General features: G+C 31.2%; 3 protein-coding genes and 2 pseudogenes across 3 annotated transcripts in view; 1 reads left to right on the top strand and 4 right to left on the bottom strand.

Annotated features, from left to right (window-relative positions):
• Positions 1-24936, top strand: part of LOC143066871 (uncharacterized) — a 68570-nt gene extending 43634 nt beyond the window's left edge. Inside the window, exons 14-15 of the mRNA XM_076239682.1 lie at positions 19201-19376; positions 21215-24936. Coding sequence (XP_076095797.1) covers positions 19201-19376; positions 21215-21349 — 311 coding nt within the window. The 3' untranslated portion in view covers positions 21350-24936. The remainder of the gene's footprint in view (positions 1-19200; positions 19377-21214) is intronic.
• Positions 12-3406, bottom strand: LOC143069711 (complement C1q-like protein 3; annotated as a pseudogene).
• Positions 6864-9331, bottom strand: LOC143069712 (collagen alpha-2(VIII) chain-like). Its single transcript, XM_076244482.1, has 3 exons — positions 9250-9331; positions 8862-8915; positions 6864-7299 (listed from the first exon to the last, which is right to left on the bottom strand). Exons 1-3 carry the CDS (start codon positions 9323-9325, stop codon positions 6884-6886), a joined length of 546 nt encoding a protein of 181 aa, XP_076100597.1. The 5' UTR covers positions 9326-9331; the 3' UTR covers positions 6864-6883.
• Positions 10463-14137, bottom strand: LOC143069713 (complement C1q-like protein 3; annotated as a pseudogene).
• Positions 16592-18355, bottom strand: LOC143069708 (complement C1q-like protein 3). Its single transcript, XM_076244478.1, has 3 exons — positions 18246-18355; positions 17847-17900; positions 16592-17023 (listed from the first exon to the last, which is right to left on the bottom strand). The coding sequence occupies exons 1-3, from the start codon at positions 18319-18321 to the stop codon at positions 16605-16607; spliced, it is 549 nt and encodes a 182-aa protein (XP_076100593.1). The 5' UTR covers positions 18322-18355; the 3' UTR covers positions 16592-16604.
• Positions 24937-26750: the final 1814 nt, after the last annotated feature.

Here is a 26750-nt window from a genome sequence, read left to right as displayed (position 1 = left end):
TAAAAATAAACTAGTGGTAATATATATTTTATTGTGCTATGAGATAGCCAGAAAATGAGCTATACAGGTTAGTACTATCACTGTGAATAGTATAACTGCCTTCGGACTTCACTGCAACTTGGTCTCCTTTCTTCAGATTTAATATATTATTAGCTGTTCCAGTCTCAAAACTAGACCCTTTCAGCCATGTTCTTTGTTGTTTGATATCATTATGAGAAAGGTAGACTGACAGATGCTTTCCAGCCTGACTCATGACTGTATAAGAAAACTGATAAACTCCAGCAACTGGTGCTGTAAAAATACCAGTGGTAGGGTTGTAGCCATTTTGTGTATTGATGATAACTTTGTCAAATTTGATAACACCTTTGTCTCTAGGGGTTTGTGGTTTAGTAAGCATTGATTGAAAGGCTGGGATTGTGGTTCTTCTCAGACACTGACAGCCTTTATCTAAAATGTAAGAAAGAGAAAATGAAAATGACAGTTATGAATAAAACTTGAAAAATATTCAAATTGCTATTGTAAAAAATGTACATAGAAGATCGCAAAATAAAATGTGTAATGAAACATTTAAAGGGATTTTATTGTAAACATTCAAATTATGCTTGTACTAGCCTTAAATTGAAAGAAACTTAATAAATCATCAAGTTACTGTTTTTTCTATACAGTCAACTCAGTTCTCCTTGTCATTGGGTTGCTGTCCCATTGACAAATACATAACATCTCCTTTAATTCATTGTTATAATGATTAAATTCAATAGTATACAGTTTTTATACGACCGCAAAAATTGAAAATTTTTTGGTCGTATATTGGTATCAAGTTGGCGTCTGCATCGTCGTCGACGTCGTCCGAAGACATTTGGTTTTTGCACTATAACTTTAGTATAAATAAATAGAAATCTATGAAATTTTGACACAAGGTTTATGACCACAAAAGGAAGGTTGGGATTGATTTTGGGAGTTTCAGTTCCAACAGTTTAGGAATAAGGGGCCAAAAAAGGGCCCAAATAAGCATTATTCTAGGTTTTCGCACAATAACTTTAGTATAAGTAAATAGAAATCAATGAAATTTAAACAAGGTTTATGACCACAAAAGGAAGGTTGGGATTGATTTTGGGAGTTAAGGTCCCAACAGTTTAGGAATTAGGGGCCAAAAAGGGGCCCAAATAAGCATTTTTCTTGGTTTTCGCACCATAACTTTAGTATAAGTAAATAGAAATCTATGAAATTTAAACACAAGGTTTATGACCATATAAGGAAGGTTGGGATTGATTTTGGGAGTTTTGGTCCCAACAGTTTAGGAATAAGGGGCCCAAAGGGTTTGATTTCATCAAAAACTGAATAATTGTGGTTCTTTGATATGCCGAATCTAACTGTGTATGTAGATTCTAAATTTTTGGTCCCGTTTTCAAATTGGTCTACATTAAGGTCCAAAGGGTCCAAAATTAAACTTAGTTTGATTTTAACAAAAATTGAATCCTTTGGGTTCTTTGATATGCTGAATCTAAAAATGTACTTAGATTTTTGATTTGTGGCCCAGTTTTCAAGTTGGTCCAAATCGGGGTCCAAAATTAAACTTTGTTTGATTTCATCAAAAATTGAATAATTGGGGTTCTTTGATATGCCAAATCTAACTGTGTATGTAGATTCAAAATTTTTGGTCCCGTTTTCAAATTGGTCAACATTAAGGTCCAAAGGGTCCAAAATGAAACTAAGTTTGATTTTAACAAAAATTGAATTCTTGGGCTTCTTTGATATGCTGAATCTAAACATGTACTTAGATTTTTGATTATGGGCCCAGTTTTGAAGTTGGTCTAAATCAGGATCCAAAATTATTATGTTAAGTATTGTGCAATAGCAAGAAATTTTCAATTGCACAGTATTCAGCAATAGCAAGAAATCTTCAATTGCACAGTATTGTGCAATAGCAAGAAACTTTCAATTGCACAGTATTGCGCAATAGCAAGAAATCTTCAATTGCACAGTATTGTGCAATAGCAAGTATTTTCAATTGCACAGTATTGCGCAATAGCAATAAATATCTAATTGCACAATATTGCGCAATAGCAAGAAATTTTCAATTGGAGTTATCTTTCTTTGTCCAGAATAGTAGTTGAATCAACTTAAATCATGGTTTTATACAATATACAATGTATATTCACTTTTACTACCAACTGATAAATTAAAACAATCTTTACCATTCAGTGATAACAAGCACTTTTTTTTACTTTTTAATATTTTATGTAGTATTTAAATGAGTAGTTATTGTTGCAAACTCCATTAGAAATTTGAATTGAGATCAGTTTTGGAATGAGGGAAAGGGGGATGTGAAAAAAAATTGGGTTGGGGGGGGGGGGAGTTCAATTTTTGTCATTTCATAAATAAAAAGAAAATTTCTTCAAACATTTTTTTGAGAGGATTAATATTCAACAGCATAGTGAATTGCTCAAAGGCAAAAAAAAAATTTTAAGTTCATTGGACCACATTCATTCTGTGTCAGAAACCTATGCTGTATCAACTATTTAATCACAATCCAAATTTAGAGCTGAATCCAGCTTGAATGTTGTGTCCATACTTGCCCCAACCCTTCAGGGTTCAACCTCTGCGGTCGTATTAAGCTGCGCCCTGAGGAGCATCTGGTTCATGTTTGTTTTTGTAAAAAGATTTTACTACATTTTGTGTAAACTTGTAAAATAAAAGAAGAAATTATATGTATAGATTATTTATAAAACCAAATTTAATGCATGACGTGCAGCATTTTGACTGTACAAAAAGTACATTTTTAGCCTGAAAGTAATTATATATGAAACTTACCTGGACTTTTATGTTTCATTGCCATTTCTAAATATCACCAAGAAGTGAACACTCTGAAAATAAATACTGCATCATAAAATGTTTGATTTAAGTATATTTTATACGTTCTTTCACAAGTTGATAATTCAACATGTATGCTATATAATTTCCTTTACTCTGATAGTGAACTAATTAAAAGATTTTTTTCTCTTAATTTGAAAAAAATAAAAGTATTTGAAGCAATAATTTTTACCCACTGTAAGGGAAAAACATATATAGATATAAGAAGATGTGGTATGAGTGCCAATGAGACAACTCTCCGTCCAAGTCGCAATTAATAAAAGTAAACCATTCCATTATAAGTCAAAGTAGGGACTTGGCTCACACCAAACAGCAAGCTATAAAGGGACCCAAAAATTATTGGTGTAAAACCATGCAATTGGAACTAAATTATTCAGAACAAGAGCTTTTGGCCAGTATGTTAGTTCATTATAATAATTCTTTATTTTATAAAGTTAAAAATGATATAATTTTATTTACCTAATTTTGTGTCACATGATCCCATAACTATTTCTGCCAATAACAACAGTGTCAATACTGTGGTGTAGTAACTCATCTTGATATCAATGCAATGGTGACTTAGAAAACAGTGATTGTGTCTGTGGTTTGAGTCTTTCATATAGTGTTAGTAATGGTAGAATCACCTGACTTGATGAAAACAAACTGTCATTTAATATGAAATGGATATGGTTAATAAGTTTCTGTCATGCACTATAGCATGGCAGCAATATTAACAGTTTAAAGAACATACTTTGGAATTATATAAAGGTTTGTCCTTAACAAAAGGTCCTGGAATACATTGCTTTACAAATGAACAAAATCGACCCATATTTAGTAATTTTACAGTACTACTTCAAACTAGTTGATTGAACCCTCAATTTTTAAGTCATATGCATCTGTTTGCCATGTTCTGTAACCTTCACCCTGCATTATCTTTTCAAAATTCTTCTTTGAAGCCGCTTGGCCTCATTATCTAAACTTTGCCTGCAAATTCATTAGAGTAAGAAGAAAAAGAGAAATTCAATCAAAATGATCAGCATGCTGTTCCAATGTTTCAAGTTATTTCAGAATAATAATCAATTGACTCCATTTTTGAGTTATCATCCTTAAATGACGATTTAATAAGAAATACATGAATATATTTCTTTCTAAATAGTGGTTGACTGAAACCATTGGATAACTGCTAAGGTAATAATTGTCTTAAATTGACAGTATTCACATTATCATGTTGTTGCCAATTAATTTTGAAAAGATGGTGTAAACTGTGACAACAAATATTATCATTAATGCAAAACCTGCAAAAAAAAGTCTAAGTCTTCCTTTCAGGCCCTTAGGAGCCTCTTGTTTGGATTATTCTTTCTGAAGATTGCTTAAATATAAAAGTTTGAAAGTTAAGTATGTATGGACCTGAAACTTTTGCAGAAATCTATCTCATAGTTCTCGATTGTTGAGTAATATGTGTGTGGACCATATAAATACTGATTCTTCCATAAAAAGAAAATTGTAAACACCTGCATATAAGAAAATACTTGCAAGTTGATCGCTTTTTAGCTCACCTGGCCCACAGGGCCAAGTGAGCTTTCCCCATCACTTTGCGTCCCGCGTCGTCTGGCGTCGTTAATTTTTACAAAAATCTTCTCCTCTGAAACTACTGGGCCAAATTAAACCAAAGTTGGCCACAATCATCATTGGGGTATCTGGTTTAAAAAAAATGTGTCCGGTGACCCGGCCAACCAACCAAGATGGCCGCCATGGCTAAAAATAGAACATAGGGGTAAAATGCAGTTTTTGGCTTATAACTCAAAAACCAAAGCATTTAGAGCAAATCTGACATGGGTAAAATTGTTTATCTGCCTTGAAATTTTCAGATGAATCGAATAACCCGTTGTTGGGTTGCTGCCCCTAAATTGGTAATTTTAAGGATAAAAGAGATAAACTGTAAACAGCAATAATGTTCAGCAAAGTAAGATTTACAAATAAGTCTACATGGAGGAGTTATTGCCCTTTATAGTCAATTTTTAACCATTTTTCGTAAATCTTAGTAATCTTTTACAAAAATCTTGTCCTCTGCAACTACTGGGCCAAATTAATCCAAACTTGGCCGCAATCATCTTTGGGGTATCTTGTTAAAAAAATGTGTCCGGTGACCTGGACATCTAACCAAGATGGCCGCCATGGCTAAAAATAGAACATAGGGGTAAAATGCAGTTTTTTGCTTATAACCCAAAAGCCAAAGAATTTAGAGCAAATCTGTCAGGGTAAAATTGTTTATCAGGTCAATATCTATCTGCCCTGATATTTTCAGATGGATCAGACAACCCGTTGTTGGGTTGCTGCCCCTAAATTAGTTATTTTAAGGAAATTTTACTGTTTTTGGTTATTGTCTTGAATATTATTATAGATAGAGATAAACTGTTACAGCAATAATGTTCAGCAAAGTTAGATTTACAAATAAGTCTACATGACCGAAATGGTCAGTTGACCCCTTTAGGAGTTATTGCCCTTTATAGTCAATTTTTAACCATTTTTCGTAAATCTTGGTAATCTTTTACAAAAATCTTCTCCTCTAAAACTACTGGGCCAAATTAATCCAAACTTGGCCACAATCATCTTTTGGGTATCTAGTTTAAAAATGTGTCCGGTGACCCAGTCATCCAACCAAGATGGCCGCCATGGCTAAAAATAGAACATAGGGGTAAAATGCAGTTTTTGTCTTGTACCTCAAAAACCAAAGCATTTAGAGCAAATATGACATTGGGTAAAATTGTTTATCAGGTCAAAATCTATCTGCCCTGAAATTGCAGATGATTCGGACAACCCGTTGTTGGGTTGCTGCCCCAAAATTGGTAATTTTAAGGAAATTTTACTGTTTTGGATTATTATCTTGAATATTATTATAGATAGAGATAAACTTTAAACAGCAATAATGTACAGCAAAGTAAGTTTTACAAATAAGTCAACATGACTGAAAAGGTCAATTGACCCCCTAAGGAGTTATTGTCCTTTATAGTAAATTTTTAACAATTTTTATAAAATTTGTAAATTTTTACTAACATTTTCCACTGAAACTACTGGGCAAAGTTCATTATAGATAGAGATAACTGTAAGCAGCAAGAATTTTCAGTAAAGTAAGACGTACAAACACATCACCATCACCAAAACACAATTTTGTCATGAATCCATCTGCTTCCTTTGTTTAATATTCACATAGACCAAGGTGAGCGACACAGGCTCTTTAGAGCCTCTAGTTATGAATTTACTAGTGAAAAAATACTGTTACATATATTCCCAAGTTTTTCACATTTGTTTTTTCAGATTCTTCATTTTCAGTATCAAAATGTACATTTAGTGGTCCTTGATCAGGTCTTCTTACATTAGCACCAAATGGTAAAACGATCTCGCATTGATATTGATGTCACAATTGCTTAAAATGTCTGATGCTTCCTTATTGGAGTTCTTACCCTTTTATACTGAATTTTACCATTTTGTTTGTGTTTTTGTCTGTTAGGTGTTATCTAAAACTATAATAACAGTGGATAGATAGAAACTTAAATTAGCAAAAATATTCAGCAAAACCTACTATAAATAGGTAATGGCAAAAAACCTCTTTATCTTTATTGCAGTTATTGCTCTATAATGATGATATTTATCTATTTCTAGTGTTTTGTCCATTTTCCTGAACCTTATAATAGATAAAAAGACACCTTAGATAGCAAAAATTATCAGTTAGACAAGATTTACAAATGAGACTAATTTTGTTGAATCTTTCTACTAGGAATAATTGCCTTCAAATGAGTTTTTTACCCTTTTATTTTTTGTGTTTTGGACAAAATCTCAGGAAGATAGAGAGGAATTAACTGTAAAAAAAAAGTGCCTTACAAGATCAACAAAAATGTGTCACAATTGTTTTCCTTGTGGATGAGGTTGAATAGTGTCCATTGTTGAAGATGTAAATAGACCTAGGTGAGCTACAAAGGTTCTTTCTAGCATCTTGTGATAATGAAAAAGAAAACTAGCAGTATAATATCTTTTATTAAGCTATGAGATAGCCAGAAAACCAGCTATATAGGTAAATTTTATGAGTGTTAATGGTGTAACTGCCTTGGGACTTCACTGCAACTTGGTCTCCCTTCTTCAGATTTAATATAATATTAGCTGTTCCAGTCTCATGACTAGAACCTTTCAGCCATGTAGTTTGTTGCTGGATATTATTATGAAAAAGGTAGACAACCAAATGTTTTCCTTTTAGAGTCATTACTGTATAAGAAAACTGATAAACTCCAGCTACAGGTGCAGTAAAAATACCAGTAGTTGGGTTATAGCCATTTCGTATATTGGTAACAACTTTATCAAACTTGATAACACCTTTGTCTCCAGGGGTTTGTGGTTGAGTCAGCATTGATTGAAAGGCTGGAATTGTGGTTCTACTAAGACATTGACAGCCTTTATCTAAAATGAAAGTAAGAGAACATAAAAAAACAAGAATGTGTCCATAGTACACGGATGCCCCACTCGCACTATCATTTTCTATGTTCAGTGGACCATGAAATTGGGGTCAAAACTTTAATTTGGAATTAAAATTAGAAAGATCATATCATAGGGAACATGTGTTCTAAGTTTCAAGTTGATGTAACTTTAACTTCATCAAAAACTACCTTGACCAAAAACTTTAACCTGAACTTTGCACTATCATTTTCTATGTTCAGTGAACCATGAAATTGGGGTCAAAACTATAATTTGGCATTAAAATTAGAAAGATCATATCATGGGGAACATGTGTATCAAGTTTCAAGTTGATTGGATTTCAGCTTCATCAAAAACTACCTCGACCAAAAACTTTAACCTGAAGTGAACGGACGCATAGACGGACGCACAGACGGACGAACGAACGGAAACACAGACCAGAAAACATAATGCCCCTCTACTATTGTAGGTGGGGCATAAAAATGTATGAAACATGAAAGCTATCAAAATTACTGTTTGTAAGCCTTGTAGTGTTTTAAATAATTCAACTTTAATGGACTATGATTGCTATGATTGCTAGTGTAAAAATTGGAAAGGACATGAATTAAAAAGTGTAATGAAACATAGAATGGGATTTTATTGTAAACGTTTGCATGATATTTGTACCAGCCTCAAAATGAGGGATTTTTATTGTAAACGTTCGCATAATATTTGTACCAGCCTCAAAATGAGGGTTTTTTATTGTAAATGTTTGCATGATATTTGTACCAGTCTCAAAATGAGGGATTTTTATTGTAAACATTCGCATGATATTTGTACCAGTCTCAAAATGAGGGATTTTTATTGTAAATGTTCGCATGATATTTGTACCAGTCTCAAAATGAGGGATTTTTATTGTAAACGTTCGCATGATATTTGTACCAGCCTCAAAATGAGGGATTTTTATTGTAAACGTTCCCATGATATTTGTACCAGCCTCAAAATGAGGGATTTTTATTGTAAATGTTCGCATGATATTTGTACCAGCCTCAAAATAAGGGATTTTTATTGTAAACATTCGCATGATATTTGTACCAGCCTCAAAATGAGGGATTTTTATTGTAAACGTTCCCATGATATTTGTACCAGTCTCAAAATGAGGGATTTTTATTGTAAACGTTCTCATTATATTTGTACCAGCCTCAAAATGAGGGATTTTTATTGTAAACGTTTGCATGATATTTGTACCAGCCTCAGAATGAGGGAAATGTCATCAATCATCAAGTTACTTTTTTTTCAATGCAGTCAACTCAGTTTATTCTGTCATTGACAAATACATCAAGTACATAACATCTCCTTTAAGTCATTCTTATAATGATTGAACAACGGTATACAGTTATTCATGTTTGTTGTGGTAAAAAGGTTTTATTACATTTATGTAAACTTGTAAAATAGAAGAAAAAAATGTATGTATAGATCATTGTTAAAAGCAAATTTTATGCATTTGCAGCATTTTGACTGTCCAAACATTACAGTTGTAGCCTAAAAGTTATTTTTATGTAACTTACCTGGACTTTTATGTTTCATTGCCATTTCAAGGAGATCACCAAGAAGTGAACACTCTGAAAGTAAATATTGCATCATGAAAGTATCTTTTATAACATTCTTTTTGCAAGTTCATAATTCAACATGAATGCTTAATAATTTCCCATACTCTTATAGGGAACTAACTAAAAGATTTTGTTTCTCTTAGTTTGAAAAAAAATATTTGAACTTTAACCCACTGTATTGCAAGAAACAAAATAAGAAAAAAACATATGTTTGTTCTCTGATACGCCAAAAGAGTATATTAGAAACAATAGCTTTTAGCCAGAATTTTAGTTAATTCTAACCTCATTTCAATAATTCCATAATTTTATTATTTTATAAAGTTAAAAATGATACTATTTTATTTACCTAATTTTGTGTCACATGATCCCATTACTATCTCTGCCAATAACAATAGTGTCAATACTATGGTATAGAAACTCATCTTGATTTCAATGGTGTGACCCTTTATATAGTGTTAGTTATGGTAGAATTGTCTAACTTGATGAAAACAAGCTGTTAATTAATATGAAATTGATATGGTTAATGAGTTTTTATCATGTCCTATAACATGACAGCAATATTAACAGTTTATATTACATTACTTTCTGCTGGGTTTTTTTTCGGGTATGTTTAAAGAACTCACTTTCAGAGTAAATTTGACAAAAGGTCCTCAAAACACATTGCTTTACGTGCGAATAAAAATTGACCAATATTTACTACAACAGACCAGTTGATTGAACCCTTAACTTTAAGCTGATATGGACCAAAAAGTGCATGTGAGCTTTTGCTATCACTTTATATCTGTTTGTCCTGTTCTGTAACCTTCCCCCTGCATTGGCTTTTAGAATTCTTCTTTTCTGAAGCTGCTGGGCCTCATCATCTAATCTTTTCTTGCAAATTCATAAGAGTACCTAGTTTGTAACATTTTGATCCATTATCCAACTGTTAAAGATAGAGATAGAAAAGGTTGTGTCAGGATTTTGGTGTACATGCATTTAAGACCCATTCAGGTGAGGCCACACTTAAAAATATTTTGGTTTGCCAAAACCCTACCCAAAGGTAGAGACAGTGGGTAGGTAGGTAGGCATTTTTTTTTACCTGCAAAAAGAAATTGAAGTGTCATATGTTTTACAAATATGTCTGATAAGATCATGACCCTTGCTACCAACCAAAATTGCAGAATGCCCTAAAAATAGAACAGTTTTGATGTAAAAGGACAATAGGTAGATCTCAACAGCGTTAACATTTGAGTTCATATATATATTAATGTTACCACCGGGTACCATATCTTTATAAATAGGGTGCAAACATTAATCCACCATTCTTCGTCTGATGAAGGTCCTTTTTGGACTGAAACCGGTTAGTCTATGAAACATCACCAGGCGCTGTTAATTATGTGTCTTGGCATATATACTATATTGTTATGCTTTTACATTTCCCCCTGCTGATACACATAATTGATATGGCTTCTACTAACGAAAGCTCCATTTGGAGTTAATGTGTTAAGAGACCACTTATGTCAGTATACCTTTCCTATATTGCCTTCTTCATAGCATCTAGTTTTAATATTAAATATCTTTTATTGCGCTATGAGATAGCAAGAAAATGAGTTGTATGTGCCACTACTATCACTGTGAATAGTAAAACTGCCACTGGACTTTACATCAACTTGATCCCCTTTCTTCAGATTTAATATAATATTAGCTGTTCCAGTCTCATGACTAGAACCTTTCAGCCATGTAGTTTGTTGCTGGATATTATTTTGAGGAAGGTAGACAACCAGGTGCTTTCCATTCTCACTCATTACAAGAAAACGGATAAACTCCAGCAACAGGTGCAGTAAAAATACCAGTAGTTGGGTTGTAGCCTTTTTGTGTATTGGTGACAACTTTGTCAAACTTGATAACACTTTTGTCACCAAGAGATTGTTGATGAGTCAGCATTGATTAAAAGGCTGGTTCTACTAAGACACTGACAGCCTTTATCTAAAATGAAAGTAAGAGAAAATGTAAAATGCTATTGAAAAAAATGTATATAGAAGATTGTAAAATAAAATGTGTAATGACAGGGATTTTATTGTAGACATTCACATTATAATATTACCACCCTCAAAATGAAAGATATTTAATAAATCATCAAGTTACTTTTTTTTTCAATGCAGTCAACTCAGTTTTTTATACGCCCGTCAAAATTTTGACGGGACGTATTATGGTATACAAATGTCCGGTGTCCGTCCGTCCGTCTGCCCGGCGTAAACATGTCGCACCATAACTTGAGAACGACTTATCTAAATTTTATGAAACTTAATATAGTTGTTTCTTATGATGGTCAAATGATCTGTATACTTTTTGGTGAAAATAAGATTTAAACTTTTTGAGTTACGGCACTTTATAACTAAAACAGGAGTGTGTTTTTTTCACATGTCGCACTGTATCTCAAAAACGATTCTTGATTATGACTTAAAACTTTAAACACTTCTTAGTTATATTAATCTCAATATCTGTATACCTTTTGATGATGATTCAAAATTTCATTTTAGAGTTATTGAGTATTTTGTAAAAAAAGGGGGAGGGTTTTTTTACATGTCTCGCCATATCTCAAAACCTATTTATGACTATTGCTTAAAACTTTACACATGTCTTTGTTATATTAATCTAAAGATCTGTATACTTTTTGGTGATGATTCAAAATTTCATTTTTGAGTTATTAGTATTTTGTAAAAAAGGGGGAGTTTTTTTTTTACATGTTGTGCCGTATCTCAAAAAAGATTTATGATTATTGCTTAAAACTTTACACACTTCTTTGTTCTATTAGTCTTAAGATCTGTATACTTTTTGGTGATTATTCAAAATTTTATTTTTGAGTTATTGAGTATTTTGTAAAACAGGGGAGGGTTTTTTACATGTCGCACCATATCTCAAAAACAATTTATGATTATTGCTTAAAACTTTACACACTTCTTTGTTATATTAATCTAAAGATCTCTATACTTTTTGGGTTTTTTTGGTAATATTTAGCTTTTTGTAAAATAAAAACAGGGTGGGGGGTTTCACATGTCCCGCCGTGTCTCTAAAACAATATATGGTTATTACTTAAAACTTTCTCAGAAACTATTTATGATTATTGCATAAGTCTTCCACATAAGACGTCGGGCGTATCATGCGCTCATGGCGCAGCTGTTTATTTTGTGTTGGGTTGCTGTCTCATTGACAATACATAACATCTCCTTTAATCCATATAATCATCAAGTTCAGCAGCAACAAATTATTCAAGTTTGTTGCGGATAAAAGATTTTATTACATTTTATGTAACTGTTTATTAGGCCACGGTTTTTTAATTTGTTGGTTTACGGATTTTCCCCATGAAAAAGTCGGGTCGGTCGGTCGGGAAAAAAAAAAAGAAAAAAAATCATCTTTGAAGACAAAAAAATATGCAAAATCAATATATATTTCACCTTTCTAGCAATATGTTTGTTATGCTATTTTATCATCATTTTAGTTCGATGAAATATTATTGCTCAGCTGTTATAAACTACGCATGACATTGTCTAGTAATTTACAGTAAAAAAAAGGGGGGATGCACAGACAAGGACGAAATTAAATCATCATTTCAGAAACAAGAAAAATAGATTCGCGTAGCTCTTAATCAATACTAGAAAACTTGGTAAATAATGATCTTCAAGCACGAAAACTGATAAAGAAAAAATGCATAGACGTCGTACGAAAATAAGTTTCAACACAGGTGTCAAAAACCTAATAGAATCGTCCACTGGAAAAACGATATCGGGTTAATCTGTTGTCTTGCATTCCCATTTTTTTATCCAAATGAACGACATTTTTTTTATTACCTATAAAAACAAGAAAATTCCTAATGATTTGTTAATATTCAGTTCTTTAATTTGATGCCTTCACCCTGTCCACATTTGGACAAGTCTATTTCTATGAGATGATGCATCTTAGGGAGTGATGACAAATAAGGTAAACAAACTTATTGTGTAATTGGTTTTAAACACAAGTTTCGTTCCGCAAAATTATTTGCGCAAACGACATTTCAAGGTCAGTTATAATTGATTTGTCTATATTTAGAAACGTAAACTGGAAGGTTTTTTTTTCACACCAGAAATTGTTGTCAATTTTGTTAGTGATTAATGCATTTCATTTCAGGAAAAAAAATATTTTAATTATTTTTCAGGGATAATGCATTTGTTAAGGTCGGCGGGAATAAAAAAACGTGAAAAGTGAATTTTATTTTTATTTTGGAAATCAGCAAAATCGGGTCGGCGGATCCGTAAACCAATAAATTAAAAAATGTTTTTTCACTCTTTTGGTCTTTTGGAAAATGTTGTTTGTGCTGTATTTAGACCCTTCTACAGAGAAATTTGTTACATGCACAAGTATAAAAATTGCAGTTTTTATCCAACACAATCATAGGTTTGAACATTGTTTTCAATTTAGACTTGTTTAGAATAAGTACATATATACATTGTCTTATGAAATATAGAATGTTTAATGTCAAATTTGTTCAAGGATTAGAAATATGTAGAATGTGAGGCTTTTAAATTACTATCCTGTTTCAAACCAAGTACAAAATTATATATTTTGAGAAAATGTATAGTTGTTTTCTTCATACTGCATCTCTGAAAACTCTAACAAATAAAATATTTTGGTATTTGTCTATATAAAACCAAAGTTTATGCATTTGCAGCATTTTGACTGAGCAAACAGCACATTAGTAGCATAAAAGTAATTAAATATGAAACTAACCTGGACTTTTTTGTTTCATTGACATTTCAAAGAGATCACCAAGGAGTGAACACTCTGAAAATAAATATTGCATCATGAAACGATTGGATTTTAGTATATATAATATGTTCTTTTTGCAACTCCATAATTCAACATGTATACTTAATATTTTTCCTTACTCTTATAGTGAACCAACTAAAAGATTTTGTTTTCTCTTAATTTGAAAAAAAATTTGAAACAATAACTTTTACCCACTGTATTACATGTAACAAAATAGGAAGAAAAAAATATGTTTGTTATCTTATCAGCCAAAAAGGTTTATTCGAAACAATAGCTTTTAGCTAGTTATTAGTTCAATTTAATTTCATTTCAATAATTTATTATTTTATAAAGTTGAAAATAATATTATTTTATTTACCTAATTTTGTGTCACATGACCCCATAACTATTTCTGCCATGAACAATAGTGTCAATACTGTGGTGTAGTAACTCATCTTGATATCAATGGTGACTTAGGCCAGAATGATTGTGTCTGTGGTGTGACCCTTTATATAGTGTTAGTTATGGTAGAATTGCCTGACTTGATGCAAACAAGCTATCAATTTAGCTTTTCTTATTATGTCATCCGTCAACCTCGTTCTTATGCTTTTAAAACAATTTCTCCTAAGAAACTACCTGACCAAATTTAACCATTCCGGAATTTAGATTTATAAATGTGTCGAATAAGCCCTCCTACCAACTAACATGACTGAAATGGCTAAAAAATATAACATTGGTTATAAAATGTAAATTTTGTTCATTTTCTTCAATATAAATGGTTTTAAAAAGAGAAAATCTGACAGGGGCTCAAATAATGTAGAATGTTGACATCTGCCTTTTGTTCATTTACATAGAAACTGTCGGAAGACATCTTGTAGGAGTAATTGCCATTAAATATAATTTTACCAATTTTTTTTCGTTTTTGCCTATTATCTTGAAGATCATAATACATAGAGAGATTAATCTTGAATATTATGATACACAGAGAGAAAAAAAAATTTCAAATAGCAAAAGTCATTACCAAGGCCAGATCTACAAATAAGTCATCATGAGTTAAATTGTTTGTAGCTTCCTTATTCAAGTTGTTTTTTGCATTTGCATTTTTGCCTATAAATATCTGAAAAAATTATAATAGAACAATATAAACTCAAATCAACAAATATGATCAGCATGACATTATCTAATGAAATTTTCAGTTGAATCTGTATAAAAGTTATTGCTCTTTACTGAGAGTTTTTACCCATTTTTGTCGTGCCTATGACTTTTGTCAAAAATGTGAGACATAGCGATCCTACATTTTGGCGGCGTCCACAAATATTCACTCTATGATTAAAGTTTTTGAAATTTTAATAACTCTCTTAAACTATCCTGGATTTCTACCTAACTTGGACAGAAGTAAATTTTGTAAAAATAAAATCCTGTTTTTCCGTATTTTACTTATAAATGACCTTGTTTTTCGGCAAGGAAACATTACATTCAGAAGAAGTTTAAAGTTTTTTAAATTGTGATAACTTTCCTAAACTATCCTGGATTTTACTTATAAATGGAAAACATCACATACAAAGTTTTTAAAACATTTATTAGATTCATAAAATATCCTGGATCTTTACCAAACTTAGACAGAAGCTTCTTGCAATCAAAAGATAGTATCAAGAGAAATATATTTATTATTTTTTTTCCTAATTTGTGTTGAGCCTGCAATTAACAGCAAAAGTAGACGAGACACTGGATTCTGCGGAACCCTTAATTTTTTTTTCTGCCTGTTATATTGAAACTTATAATACCGTAGATAGATGGACACTTTAGAAAACACAACAGTGCATACATACTGAAATGTCTCACCTGTTTTACTGACAACTTTTAAAGGTCTTAAAGATCCATTAAAGAGTAATTGGAAAATGGACCAAAACTTAAAAACTTAACATGGAACAATGAACCATGAAAATGACATCAAGGTCAGATGATACCACCTAGACCAACATGTATATCATACAATCATAACATACACCAAATATACTTTGAATTTTATTTTACTTATTGTACCTGAAAGACACACCAAAACACAACAACTTCAACCAATGTATTATGCAAATCAGGTCAAGGTCAGATGAACCTGTCAGACTGACAATCATTCCATACACCACAAAAAGTTTACCTACTGCCTATAGTATTTGAGAAATGACCTAATCTAGTAACTTTTAACCTTCATCACTGATCCATGAAATGAGGTTGAAGTCAGGTGAATTCTGTCGGGAAGACATGAAGACTTTGCAAAGAACCTGTATACTAAATATAGTTATCTTATTGCTCATAAGTGAGAAATCCACATGATAAAAATTTATATTTTTTTCAAGCAGTCTCTGAACCATGAAATTTAGTTCAAGGATAATGGACATATGACAGAAAGAAACTTCGTAACATAAAGTATCTGCATACAAGGTATGAAGCATCTAGGTTTTCAACCTTCTAAAAAATAAAGCTTTATACAAATAGTTAATGCCGTCCGCAGATAGAAATCCCTTAGTATGTCTCATGTACTGCACCTTTCGTTGCAGGCCAGACAAAAATATATATCAGCAAGACAAGATTATTGAAGTAGTTCTCTAATTAAGATTTTTTTCATTTTTTGGGCTTTGGGTATCATGGACTTTGATAATTTGCTAGCTGGTACATTGTACATACTTGTTGTTCCGACAAATCTATTTTTCACCCTTTTTTGCGTGTTGGGCAAAAAGTAAAGAAGATAGAGAGAAACTAAACAGAAAAAAATTAACAGCAAAACAAGATCAACAAAAAGGATATTTGTAGTGAATTCTATTCTATTCCGCAATGTTTTAAGGTGTCAGTTGTTAAAGGTGTACAAAGACCTAGGTAAGGAATACAAGTTCTTTCTAGCATGTAGTTTTAATGAAAAGAAAAACTAACAAAATTATATATACTTTATTGTGCTATGAGATAGCCAGAAAACCAGCTATACGGGGCTTCATTTTTACTGTAAACAGTATGACTGCCATGGGACTTTACTGCAACTTGGTCTCCTTTCTTAAGATTTGATATACTATTGGCTGTTCCAGTCTCATAACTAGTACCTTTCAGCCATATAGTTTGTTGGTTGATATTATTAATAGAGAGGTAGACAATCAGATACTTTCCTTCCTGAGACATGACTGTATAAGAAAACTGATAAACTCCAGCAACAGGTGCAGTAAAAATACCAGTGGTTGGGTTGTAGCCGTTTCGTATATTGGTTACAACTTTGTCAAACTTGATAACACTGTTGTGTCCTGGGGTTTGTGATTTACTAAGCATTGATTGAAAGGCTGGGATTGTGGTTCTACTTAGACACTGACAGCCTTTATCTAAAATGAAAGTAAGAGAAAATGTAAAATGCTATTGAAAAAAATGTACATAGAAGATTGCAAAATAAAATATGAAATGAAAGGGATTTTATTGTAGACATTCACATTATAATTGTACCAGCCTCAAAATGAAAGATATTTAATAAATCATCAAGTTGCTTTTTTTCAATGCAGTCAACTCAGTTATTTTTGGCGTTGGGTTGCTGTCTCATTGACAAATACATAGCATCTCTTTTAATCCATATAATCATCAAGTTCAGCAGCAACAAATTATTCAAGTTTGTTGTGGATAAAAGGTTTTATTACATTTTATGTAACTGTTCATTAGGTTATAAAAGAAATTTTATGTATAGAATAAGTAAAAGATATGTTTTTTCACTCTTTTGGTCTTTTGGAAAATGTTGTTTGTGCTGTATTTAGACCCTTTTACAACGAAATTTGTTACATGCACACATATAAAAATTGCAGTTTTTATCCAACACAATCATAAGTTTGAACATTGTTTTCAATTTAGACTTGTTTAGAATAAGTATATATATACATTGTCTTATGAAATATAAAAATTTTAATGTCCAATTTGTTGAAGGATTAGAAATATGTAGAATGTGAGGCTTTTAAATTACTATCCTGTTTCAAACCAAGTAAAAAATTATATATTTTGAGAAAATGTATGGTTGTTCTCTTTCTACTGCATCTCTGAAAACTCTAACAAATAAAATATTTTGGTATTTGTCTATATAAAACCAAAGTTAATGCATTTGCAGCATTTTGACTGAGCAAACAGCACATTAGTAGCATAAAAGTAATTAAATATGAAACTAACCTGGACTTTTTTGTTTCATTGACATTTCAAGGAGATCACTGAGGAGTGAACACTCTGAAAAAAATATTGCATCATGAAACGATTGGAGTATATTTAATATGTTCTTTTTGCAAGTCCATAATTCAACATGTATGCTTAATATTTTCACTTACTTTTGTAGTGAACCAACTTAAAGATTTTGTTTTCTATTAATTTGAAGAAAAAAAATTGAAGCAATAACTTTTACCCACTGTATTGCATGTAACAAAATAAGAAGAAAACATGTTTGTTATCTTATAAGCCAAAAAAGTTTATTCGAAACAATAGCTTTTAGCCAGATATTAGTTCATTTTAATTTCATTTTAATAACTCTATATTTTTATTATTTTATAAAGTTGAAAAAAATATAATTTTATTTACCTAATTTTGTGTCACATGACCCCATTACTATCTCTGCCAATAACAATAGTGTCAATACTGTTGTATAGAAACTCATCTTGATATCTATGCTGACTAAGGCAAGAATGATTGTAACTGTGGTGTGACCCTTTTATATAGTGTTAGTAATAGTAGAATCGCCTGACTTGATGCAAACAAGCTGTCAATTAATATGAAATATATATGGTTAATGAGTGTTTATCATGCTATATAACATGACGGCTTAGATTTCATTAATTCCTGCTGAAATTGTTATGTATGATTAAAGAACTTACTTTGGATGTATATACAAATTTTGTCCTTGTCAAAAGGTCCTGGAATACCTTGGTTTACAAATGAATAAAATAGACCAATATCTTTTACAAACTAGTTGATTGAATTCTTGACTTTAAACTGATATGTGAACCAAAAGGTCCATGTGAGCTTTTGCCATCACTTTATGTCTGTTTGCCATGCATTACCTATCGTAAATTCTACTTTGAACTGATGGTCTTCATCATCTAAACTTAGCTTGTATGTTCATTTGAGTATGTAGTTTCAGAGTAACATTGTGTTCCATCATCAAACTGTTATAGATAGATATTGAAAAAAATTATAAGAGATAGCGTTTGATTGATTGATTGTTGTTTGCTTAACGTCCAGTGGCAAATATTTCATGTTCTTAGAGTTTGAAAGTCACAGACAAGAAACTTGGGAAGAACTCTATCTCACAGTCCTTATTTGAACCATATTATGTAAACGCCTGCATAAAAGTAGAAAAATAAATGTTTGTGATCATTTTTTATATGTATATTTGATTTTATTTTTATAAATCTCAGATAAGCTGATCATGAAGTGTGTATTGAAACAAAAACTCTGTTAGATATATAGTTAAAGATGCTTAATGTATCACTTGATGATATTTTTTTATAACAGATTTCACTTTTGTTTTTTACAGATTCTACATTTTCATTATCAAAATGTAAATTCAGTGATCCTCAATCAGGCCTTCTTACATTAGCACCGAATGGTAAAGACAATCTTGCACTGATACTGATGTCAAACTCTTACGAAGGATTGTATGATGTCATATCACTGGCCACTCCCACTATACCACCAATGACAAGGTCCCCTGTAAGTATCATTATATTGTATATTGATATTGATGTCAAACTCTTATGAAGGACTATATGATGTCATATCACTAGCCACACCCACTATACCACCAATGACAAGGTCACCTGTAAGTATCATTATATTGTATTGATGTCAAACTCTTATGAAGGACTATATGATGTCATATCACTGGCCACGCCCACTATACCACCTATGAGAAGGTCACCTGTAAGAATCACTATATTGTACTGATACTGATGTCAAACTCTTATGAAGGACTAAATGATGTCATATCACTAGCCACACCCACTATACCACCAATGACAAGGTCACCTGTAAGTATCATATAAATAAACAGATTTTTTTTAACCAATTTCGAGGTAATGTGTGAGTATCATGCTTAGGAGCAAGTAGAGATAAAACCATACATAATGATATAATCATTATTTCACTTGGTGTACACAAAATACTGGCTTTGTTTCCAGTTGTAGAATATTTTGCAAAGGGAAACAACTCATTTTCATTGTAGAATAAACTATTTTTCAATTTCCATTTCGAGCATAAATCATTATTGCATTTATCATGATTTATTTTCAGATACAATGCAACTCATTATGCCCTTTCCACTAGCTTTGTTTTATATGGACAACTACCGGTATTAATGAATTCTTTCCCTTTTTTTGCAAAATAAACTAACATTAACTATAGATAAACTTATGTGGCAGAACACAAAATCAAATACATTTTATAATTTTAGATCTTGTTATTTTCTGAATTGTGGATAGGAGATGTCTCAATAATTTCTATGCTGAGTTTATAAAATAAGGTGTGGATGGGGGTATACAGAATAGAGAGAAATGGGCAAAAATATAATTATAGAGAAAAATTTACCAAAAAAATAAAGAATATAGAATAATAAGGTACTAGACTTTAAAAAGCAGAATAATGGGCTAAAAATATCAAGAACAGAGAAAAATGGACCAAAACAAAAAATAGAGAATAATATTGGGTGCTAAAAATTTTAAAAGAACAGAATAATGGGCAAAAAGTGTTAAAAATACATCATACAAAGGGAGGTAACTCAATAATTTGTTTTTACGTTTAAAATGAAAAAGCACCAGATTTTGCATCACTTTATGTTACAAGATTAATACCAGGTATTTTACTCATGGGTATAGGCTGCACTATTTATAAATGACAAGCTTTTTCAAAGATTAATAAATTGATAGCATATATTAATTAACAGAACTAAAAATGGTAGAAAAACATGATAGATCAATGCCCTTAATTTTGAGATATAAGTCATTGAAAATTTGGTAGGATTTGCTCTAGATTTTTATTAAATGTCACTTTATCACCTTTTTCTTTTAAAAAAGCATGAAGAAATAACAAGAATTTTATAAGATATTCAAAAACAGCTTATTAAACTATATCTTATAAAATTATGAATAGAAAAGTAGGGGTTAGTGGCTAAAAATTTGTTTTTTTAGAGTTTTTATTCAAATCAGGGATATCATGTTTTATTGTCTGTGCATCCTTTCATTCGTCTGTCTGTCCTTCCGTCAGTGACTTGTTTCAGGTTAAAGTTTTCAGTTAAGGTAGTTTTTGAAGTCCAATAAACTTGAAACTTAGTACATATGTTCCTTTTGTTATGATCTTCCTAATTTTGATGCCAAATAAGTGTTTTGATCCCAAATTCAGGGTCTACTGAACAGAGAAAATTATAGTGTGAGTGGGTTATATGTGTACTATGGACACATTCTTGTTACAATTAATTAGTCATTATGATGAAGCCTTGATATTGATACAAATTTGGTCTGATAAAATGTATTTTAATGATTTTTTCTTTTTTGTAGTTTTCTAACCTGCTGCCAGATTATGTAGTGACTGGTCCAGAGTATGGTCTGAAAGGTCCTGGTGGATTTTTATGTACTGGATTCTGGGGAAACAGCTGGGAATACAGAACTGACATTTCATCTTGTGTTTGCTAATACATTTTGTACATTTGAACTTGCTTATTTTAGGATTACTATATTATGGTGGTGGTCATTTGATGTTTCATTCATAGTTATAATTTAGATGTAATTTTTTTTTAAAGAATTGTATATAACATTTGTTGTTTAACAGCAAACAAACAATCTGTTTATATGATCTTTATTTTGAGGGCCATTTTTATCTAATAATTCTGAAAGATTTATTAATTTATTATTGAAATGAAATCCATTTTTCAAACATTTCAGCCACTAGCCATTTTTATGCCCCATTTATGGGCATTATGTTTTCTGGTCTGTGTCGGTTCGTTCATTCAACCGTTCATTTGTTTGTCTGTCAGTTTGTTCGTCTGTCTGTCCCACTTCAGGACACATTCTTGTTTTCCCTCTTTTCTTTTTCATCTAAAGTCATTTTTCATAAATCAAGGATACATTTTTACATTTAGATCCTAGTTATAATAATCCTCACAATGCCTTTTCCTTATTTTTTCAATTGTTCTGTTTATTGACCCTCTTATTGCTTCCATTGATATTGGATATTTTGACTTTTAGAATATTTTGTGTTTTGTTTATTTGATACACACTTTATTGCCAAGCACAGCAAGCTTTTTTTTTATTATATTTTTAATTTTTTTTTTATCATTATCAAGCTTCAATTTGTATTAAAAAAAATTATTTCAACAGAAAATAGAGAATGGAAAAAGAGAATACACGTACAAGTTATCACTTGTAAATTGTTATGTAGTCTAATATTTTCTAGTCCATTTATTGGTTTGTGTGTGTATAAATGCATCATGGTTTTCAGTGCCACCATAATGTATATAAGCTCTGTCAATTTTTCAGGATATCTACAGGATTGTCTAACAAAACCCTTTTATTAGTTACTACATGTACTACACTTTACTATATTTTGACATTTTTAGAGTATAGAGTCTAGATTTATAGTCTCCTATAAAAATACTTTAAAAAAATATATATTATATAATCTGAATTGGGTTATAGCATTTTATTTTTATACGACCGCAAAATTTGAAAAATTTTTCGTCGTATATTGCTATCACGTTGGCGTCGGCGTTGTCGTCGTCGTCGTCGTCGTCGTCGTCGTCCGGCGTCCGAATACTTTTAGTTTTCGCACTCTAACTTTAGTAAAAGTGAATGGAAATCTATGAAATTTTAACACAAGGTTTATGACCACAAAAGGAAGGTTGGTATTGATTTTGGGAGTTTTGGTCCCAACATTTTAGGAATTAGGGGCCAAAAAGGGCCCAAATAAGCATTTTCTTGGTTTTCGCACTATAACTTTAGTTTAAGTGAATAGAAATCTATGAAATTTTGACACAAGGTTTATGACCACAAAAGGAAGGTTGGGATTGATTTTGGGGTTTTTGGTTTCAACAGTTTAGGAATTAAGGGCCAAAAAAGGGCCCAAATAAGCATTATTCTTGGTTTTCGCACAATAACTTTAGTATAAGTAAATAGAAATCAATGAAATTTTAGCACAAGGTTTATGACCACAAAAGGAAGGTTGGGAATGATTTTTGGAGTTGAGGTCACAACAATTTATGAATTAGGGGCCAAAAAGGGGCCCTATTAAGCATTATTTTTGGTTTTTGCACCATAACTTTAGTATAAGTAAATAGAAATCTATGAAATTTAAACACAAGGTTTATGACCATAAAAGGAAGGTTGGGTTTGATTTTGGGAGTTTTGGTCCTAACAGTTTAGGAATAAGGGGCCCAAAGGGTCCAAAATTGAACTTTGTGTGATTTCATCAAAAATTGAATAATTGGGGTTCTTTGATATGCCGAATTTAACTATGTATGTAGATTCTTAATTTTTGGTCCCGTTTTCAAATTGGTCTACATTAAGGTCCAAAGGGTCCAAAATTAAACTTAGTTTGATTTTAACAAAAATTGAATCCTTGGGGTTCTTTGATATGCTGAATTTAAAAATGTACTTAGATTTTTAATTATTGGCCTAGTTTTCAAGTTGGTCCAAATGGGGGTCCAAAATTAAACTTTGTTTGATTTCTTCAAAAATTGAATAAATGGGTTCTTTGATATGCCAAATCTAACTGTGTATGTAGATTCTTAATTTTTGGTCCAGTTTTCAAATTGGTCTACATTAAGGTCCAAAGGGTCCAAATTAAACTAAGTTTGATTTTAACAAAAATTAAATTCTTGGGCTTATTTGATATGCTTTATCTAAATATGTACTTTGATTTTTGATTATGGGCCCAGTTTTCAAGTTGGTCCAAATCAGGATTCCATATCAAGTATTGTGCAATAGCAAGAAATTTTCAATTGCACAGTATTGCACAATAGCAAGAAATATCTAATTGCACAATACTGTGCAATAGCAATTAATTTTCAATTGGAGTTATCTTTCTTTGTATAGAATAGTAGTTGATAATATATGTTGGAAATTTGCCAGACATGACTATGATGTCATTTTCTATTTTTATTTGCCAATAACTTTATGTAAATAACTTCATTGGAAATTTGCCAATATAAAATGTTGCTGATGAAGCTTTTTTTCCTTATCTTATCTAAAATGTTTTAGATAATGTATGTTGGAAATTTGCCAGACATGACTATGATGTCATTTTCTATTTTTATTTGCCAATAACTTTATGTAAATAACTTCATTGGAAATTTGCCAATATAAAATGTTGCTGATGAAGTTTTTTTTATTGTTTTATACAATAAAGAATGTATATTCACTTTTACTACCAACCAATCTTTACCATTCAGTGATAACAAGCACTTTATTTTACATTTTAATATTTTATGATGTATTTAAAAGAGTAGTTATTGTTGCAAACTCCATTAGAAATTTGAATTGATATCAGTTTTGGAAAAAGGGAAACGGGGATGTGAAAAAAGGGGGGGGGTTAAATTTTTCTCATTTCAGATTTCATAAATAAAAAGAAAATTTCTTCAAACATTTTTTTGAGAGGATTAATATTCAACAGCATAGTGAATTGCTCAAAGGGAAAAAAAAAAATTTAAGTTCATTAGACCACATTCATTCTGTGTCAGAAACCTATGCTGTGTCAACTATTTAATTTTAGATTTAAATAAGAAGAAATCTTTAATTGATTTGTAAAATCTTGACATTTGTTTTGTGTAAAAAAACCCATGTAATGTCAAAAATTTGATCACAATCCAAATTCAGAGCTGTATCACGCTTGAATGTTTTGTCCATACTTGCCCCAACTGTTCAGGGTTCGACCTCTGCGGTCGTATAAAGCTGCGCCCTGCGGAGCACCTGGTTTACTATTGTCTCAAAGTTGATGTAATTCTACAAAATGTAATTAAAGATTGCTTTTTCTATATAATACTATACTTAGAGGGACAATTTTGTATTTATTACTGACCAAGATGATTTAATGATGAAAATGAGTTGGGTGGTTTTTTCAAATGATTTTTGTGAATATGTTGATTTTTATAATTTTATTAAACGATGAAAAAAAGAACATTCTGAAACAATTGTTGTGAATATGTTAATTTTCTCAATTATTTTTTAATTATATATTTTTATATTGTTATACATTGTTATTGCTTTAATAAAATATCTATACTGTCTGATTTATTCTTTTATTGTCCCCCCTTTCCCACGTCGTGTTGTGCCTGATTCAGAAAATACCTGACACCCATCCATCTTTCAGGCGGTTCAATCTTATTAATGCTTCCGCATGTACAATTCTTGCCAGATTTTTAGAGAAACTTATGTTATAGATTTATATCAGCATGACAAAATCTTTCAAAAATCAGTGCTAATCAATCGTTGTTACAAGAGTTATTCCCCTGAAAAATAACAATTGTATGGAAATTTGCATTGTAAGTACTCTATTGGTATAATTATTGCCATGTATGTTCAGAAGGATTTAACTAACATGAGAGTTACCATAAATCTGCATTTTTATTGGTTGTACAAATGAGACTTTTCCATGGGGCTGGGTGCTGTTCATTTATAATGGAATATAATGTGTTATCCAAAGTAGTGTACATATAAAAAAAAAGAAGAAGATGTGGTATGATTGCCAATGAGACAACTCTTCAAAAGAGACCAAAAGACACAGATATTAATAACTAGAGGTCACTGTTTGACCTTCAACAATGAGCAAAGCCCATTTTGCATAGTCGGCTATAAAAGGACCTGAAATCACAAATGTAAAACAATACAAACTAGAAAACTAATTCTTTAATTAATGAAAAAAAAAAATATTGTTGGCCTATAATGCATAGTTACGAAGCACTAGTCTCAACTGGAGTACAATTCAGTTCAAAGTCATATTGCATATGATATTGAAAAAAGTATAATATAGTGCATTTTCAGCCTTTATTTTGTTCTATATATATGTTGTGTACAAGTTGTAATGTTGTACAAATTATAATTTGTACAGAATTTTTGTACAAGTTATCAGTGTGTTATGACCTGCTGATCAAAAATGGATGATACAAGCACACAGGCTTTTGCTCCGCATATTTCTGTCAATTTTTCACAACTTCATGATACAGTCTAATACTGAGCATTGATACAAAAACATTATAAGACTTCACAAAGATTTTGTATAGATATGAATATGGTGTGAGGTAAAAAATAAAATTAAAATTTAAACCATTCAGGTATCCTCATTTCCAGTTTGAAGGCAAGGAGAATAGCACTAAATGTTAGGTTGACGTATATTTTTTTGAATTTAAAACATTACACTGGTACATTTTATTAGTTAAACCTGTATCACCTGTTGCAAGAAGGTATGTGTCAAAAAACTTATAACTTGTACAAAAACCCTGTACAAATTATAATTTGTACAAACTTACATCTTGTACACAACATATGTATACTTGTGTCACACACAACCATCTTAATACAAGAACCTGTTACGGCACTAAAACAGAAAGAAACAGTGTATAAGCTAGATAGCCAGCAAGGTACAAATATTGACTGTAGTATATCATCAGGTATCAATATTCCAAATAAGCCAAGATATATAATGTAAAATCAACAAAATACAAAGACTAGCTTAAAGCATGTTGTTCAAAGCAACAATATGTTACATTTTTGTACTACCTTACTTTGATCTTTGACTTCTGAACTTTAAAATTAAGCCAGGGAGAAGAAAAATCTTTTGTCTATCATGTTTACAAAAAATTAACCATTCTATTTCAGTATGAAACAGCATGAAACAAAGACATGTGATTAATTTATATGTCTCTGACATGAAGCCTTTTCTTATACAAAAAATGAAGGATTCCTTCAAAACAATGACGGATAAAAGGGTTGGTCAAAACCAAAAAGGTCATATTCTATCTTCCTCCACCTTTCATTTTTTTACTCTTTTATGTCATTTTTCTTTTCTTTTTACCATTTTTCTCTTTCTTTTTTATTTTTGAGC

The sequence above is a fragment of the Mytilus galloprovincialis genome, chromosome 3 (assembly GCF_965363235.1).
Source record: "Mytilus galloprovincialis chromosome 3, xbMytGall1.hap1.1, whole genome shotgun sequence".
NCBI classification, from domain to species: domain Eukaryota; kingdom Metazoa; phylum Mollusca; class Bivalvia; order Mytilida; family Mytilidae; genus Mytilus; species Mytilus galloprovincialis.
Note: the sequence above shows the minus strand (reverse complement) of the source record. Positions and strands in the feature narration are given on the sequence as shown.

Bases quoted from the DNA above. Each gene is read 5' to 3' on its own strand.
- LOC143069712 (XM_076244482.1), bottom strand. From the start codon at position 9,325: ATGAGTTTCTATACCATAGTATTGACACTATTGTTATTGGCAGAGATA. The intron at 8,916-9,249 runs GTAAATAAAATA...ATTTACTTTCAG, and splicing joins ATCATGTGACACAAAATTAG to AGTGTTCACTTCTTGGTGAT. The intron at 7,300-8,861 runs GTAAGTTACATA...CTTTCATTTTAG, and splicing joins AATGAAACATAAAAGTCCAG to ATAAAGGCTGTCAATGTCTT.
- LOC143069708 (XM_076244478.1), bottom strand. From the start codon at position 18,321: ATGAGTTTCTATACAACAGTATTGACACTATTGTTATTGGCAGAGATA. The intron at 17,901-18,245 runs GTAAATAAAATT...TATTTTTTTCAG, and splicing joins GTCATGTGACACAAAATTAG to AGTGTTCACTCCTCAGTGAT. The intron at 17,024-17,846 runs GTTAGTTTCATA...CTTTCATTTTAG, and splicing joins AATGAAACAAAAAAGTCCAG to ATAAAGGCTGTCAGTGTCTA.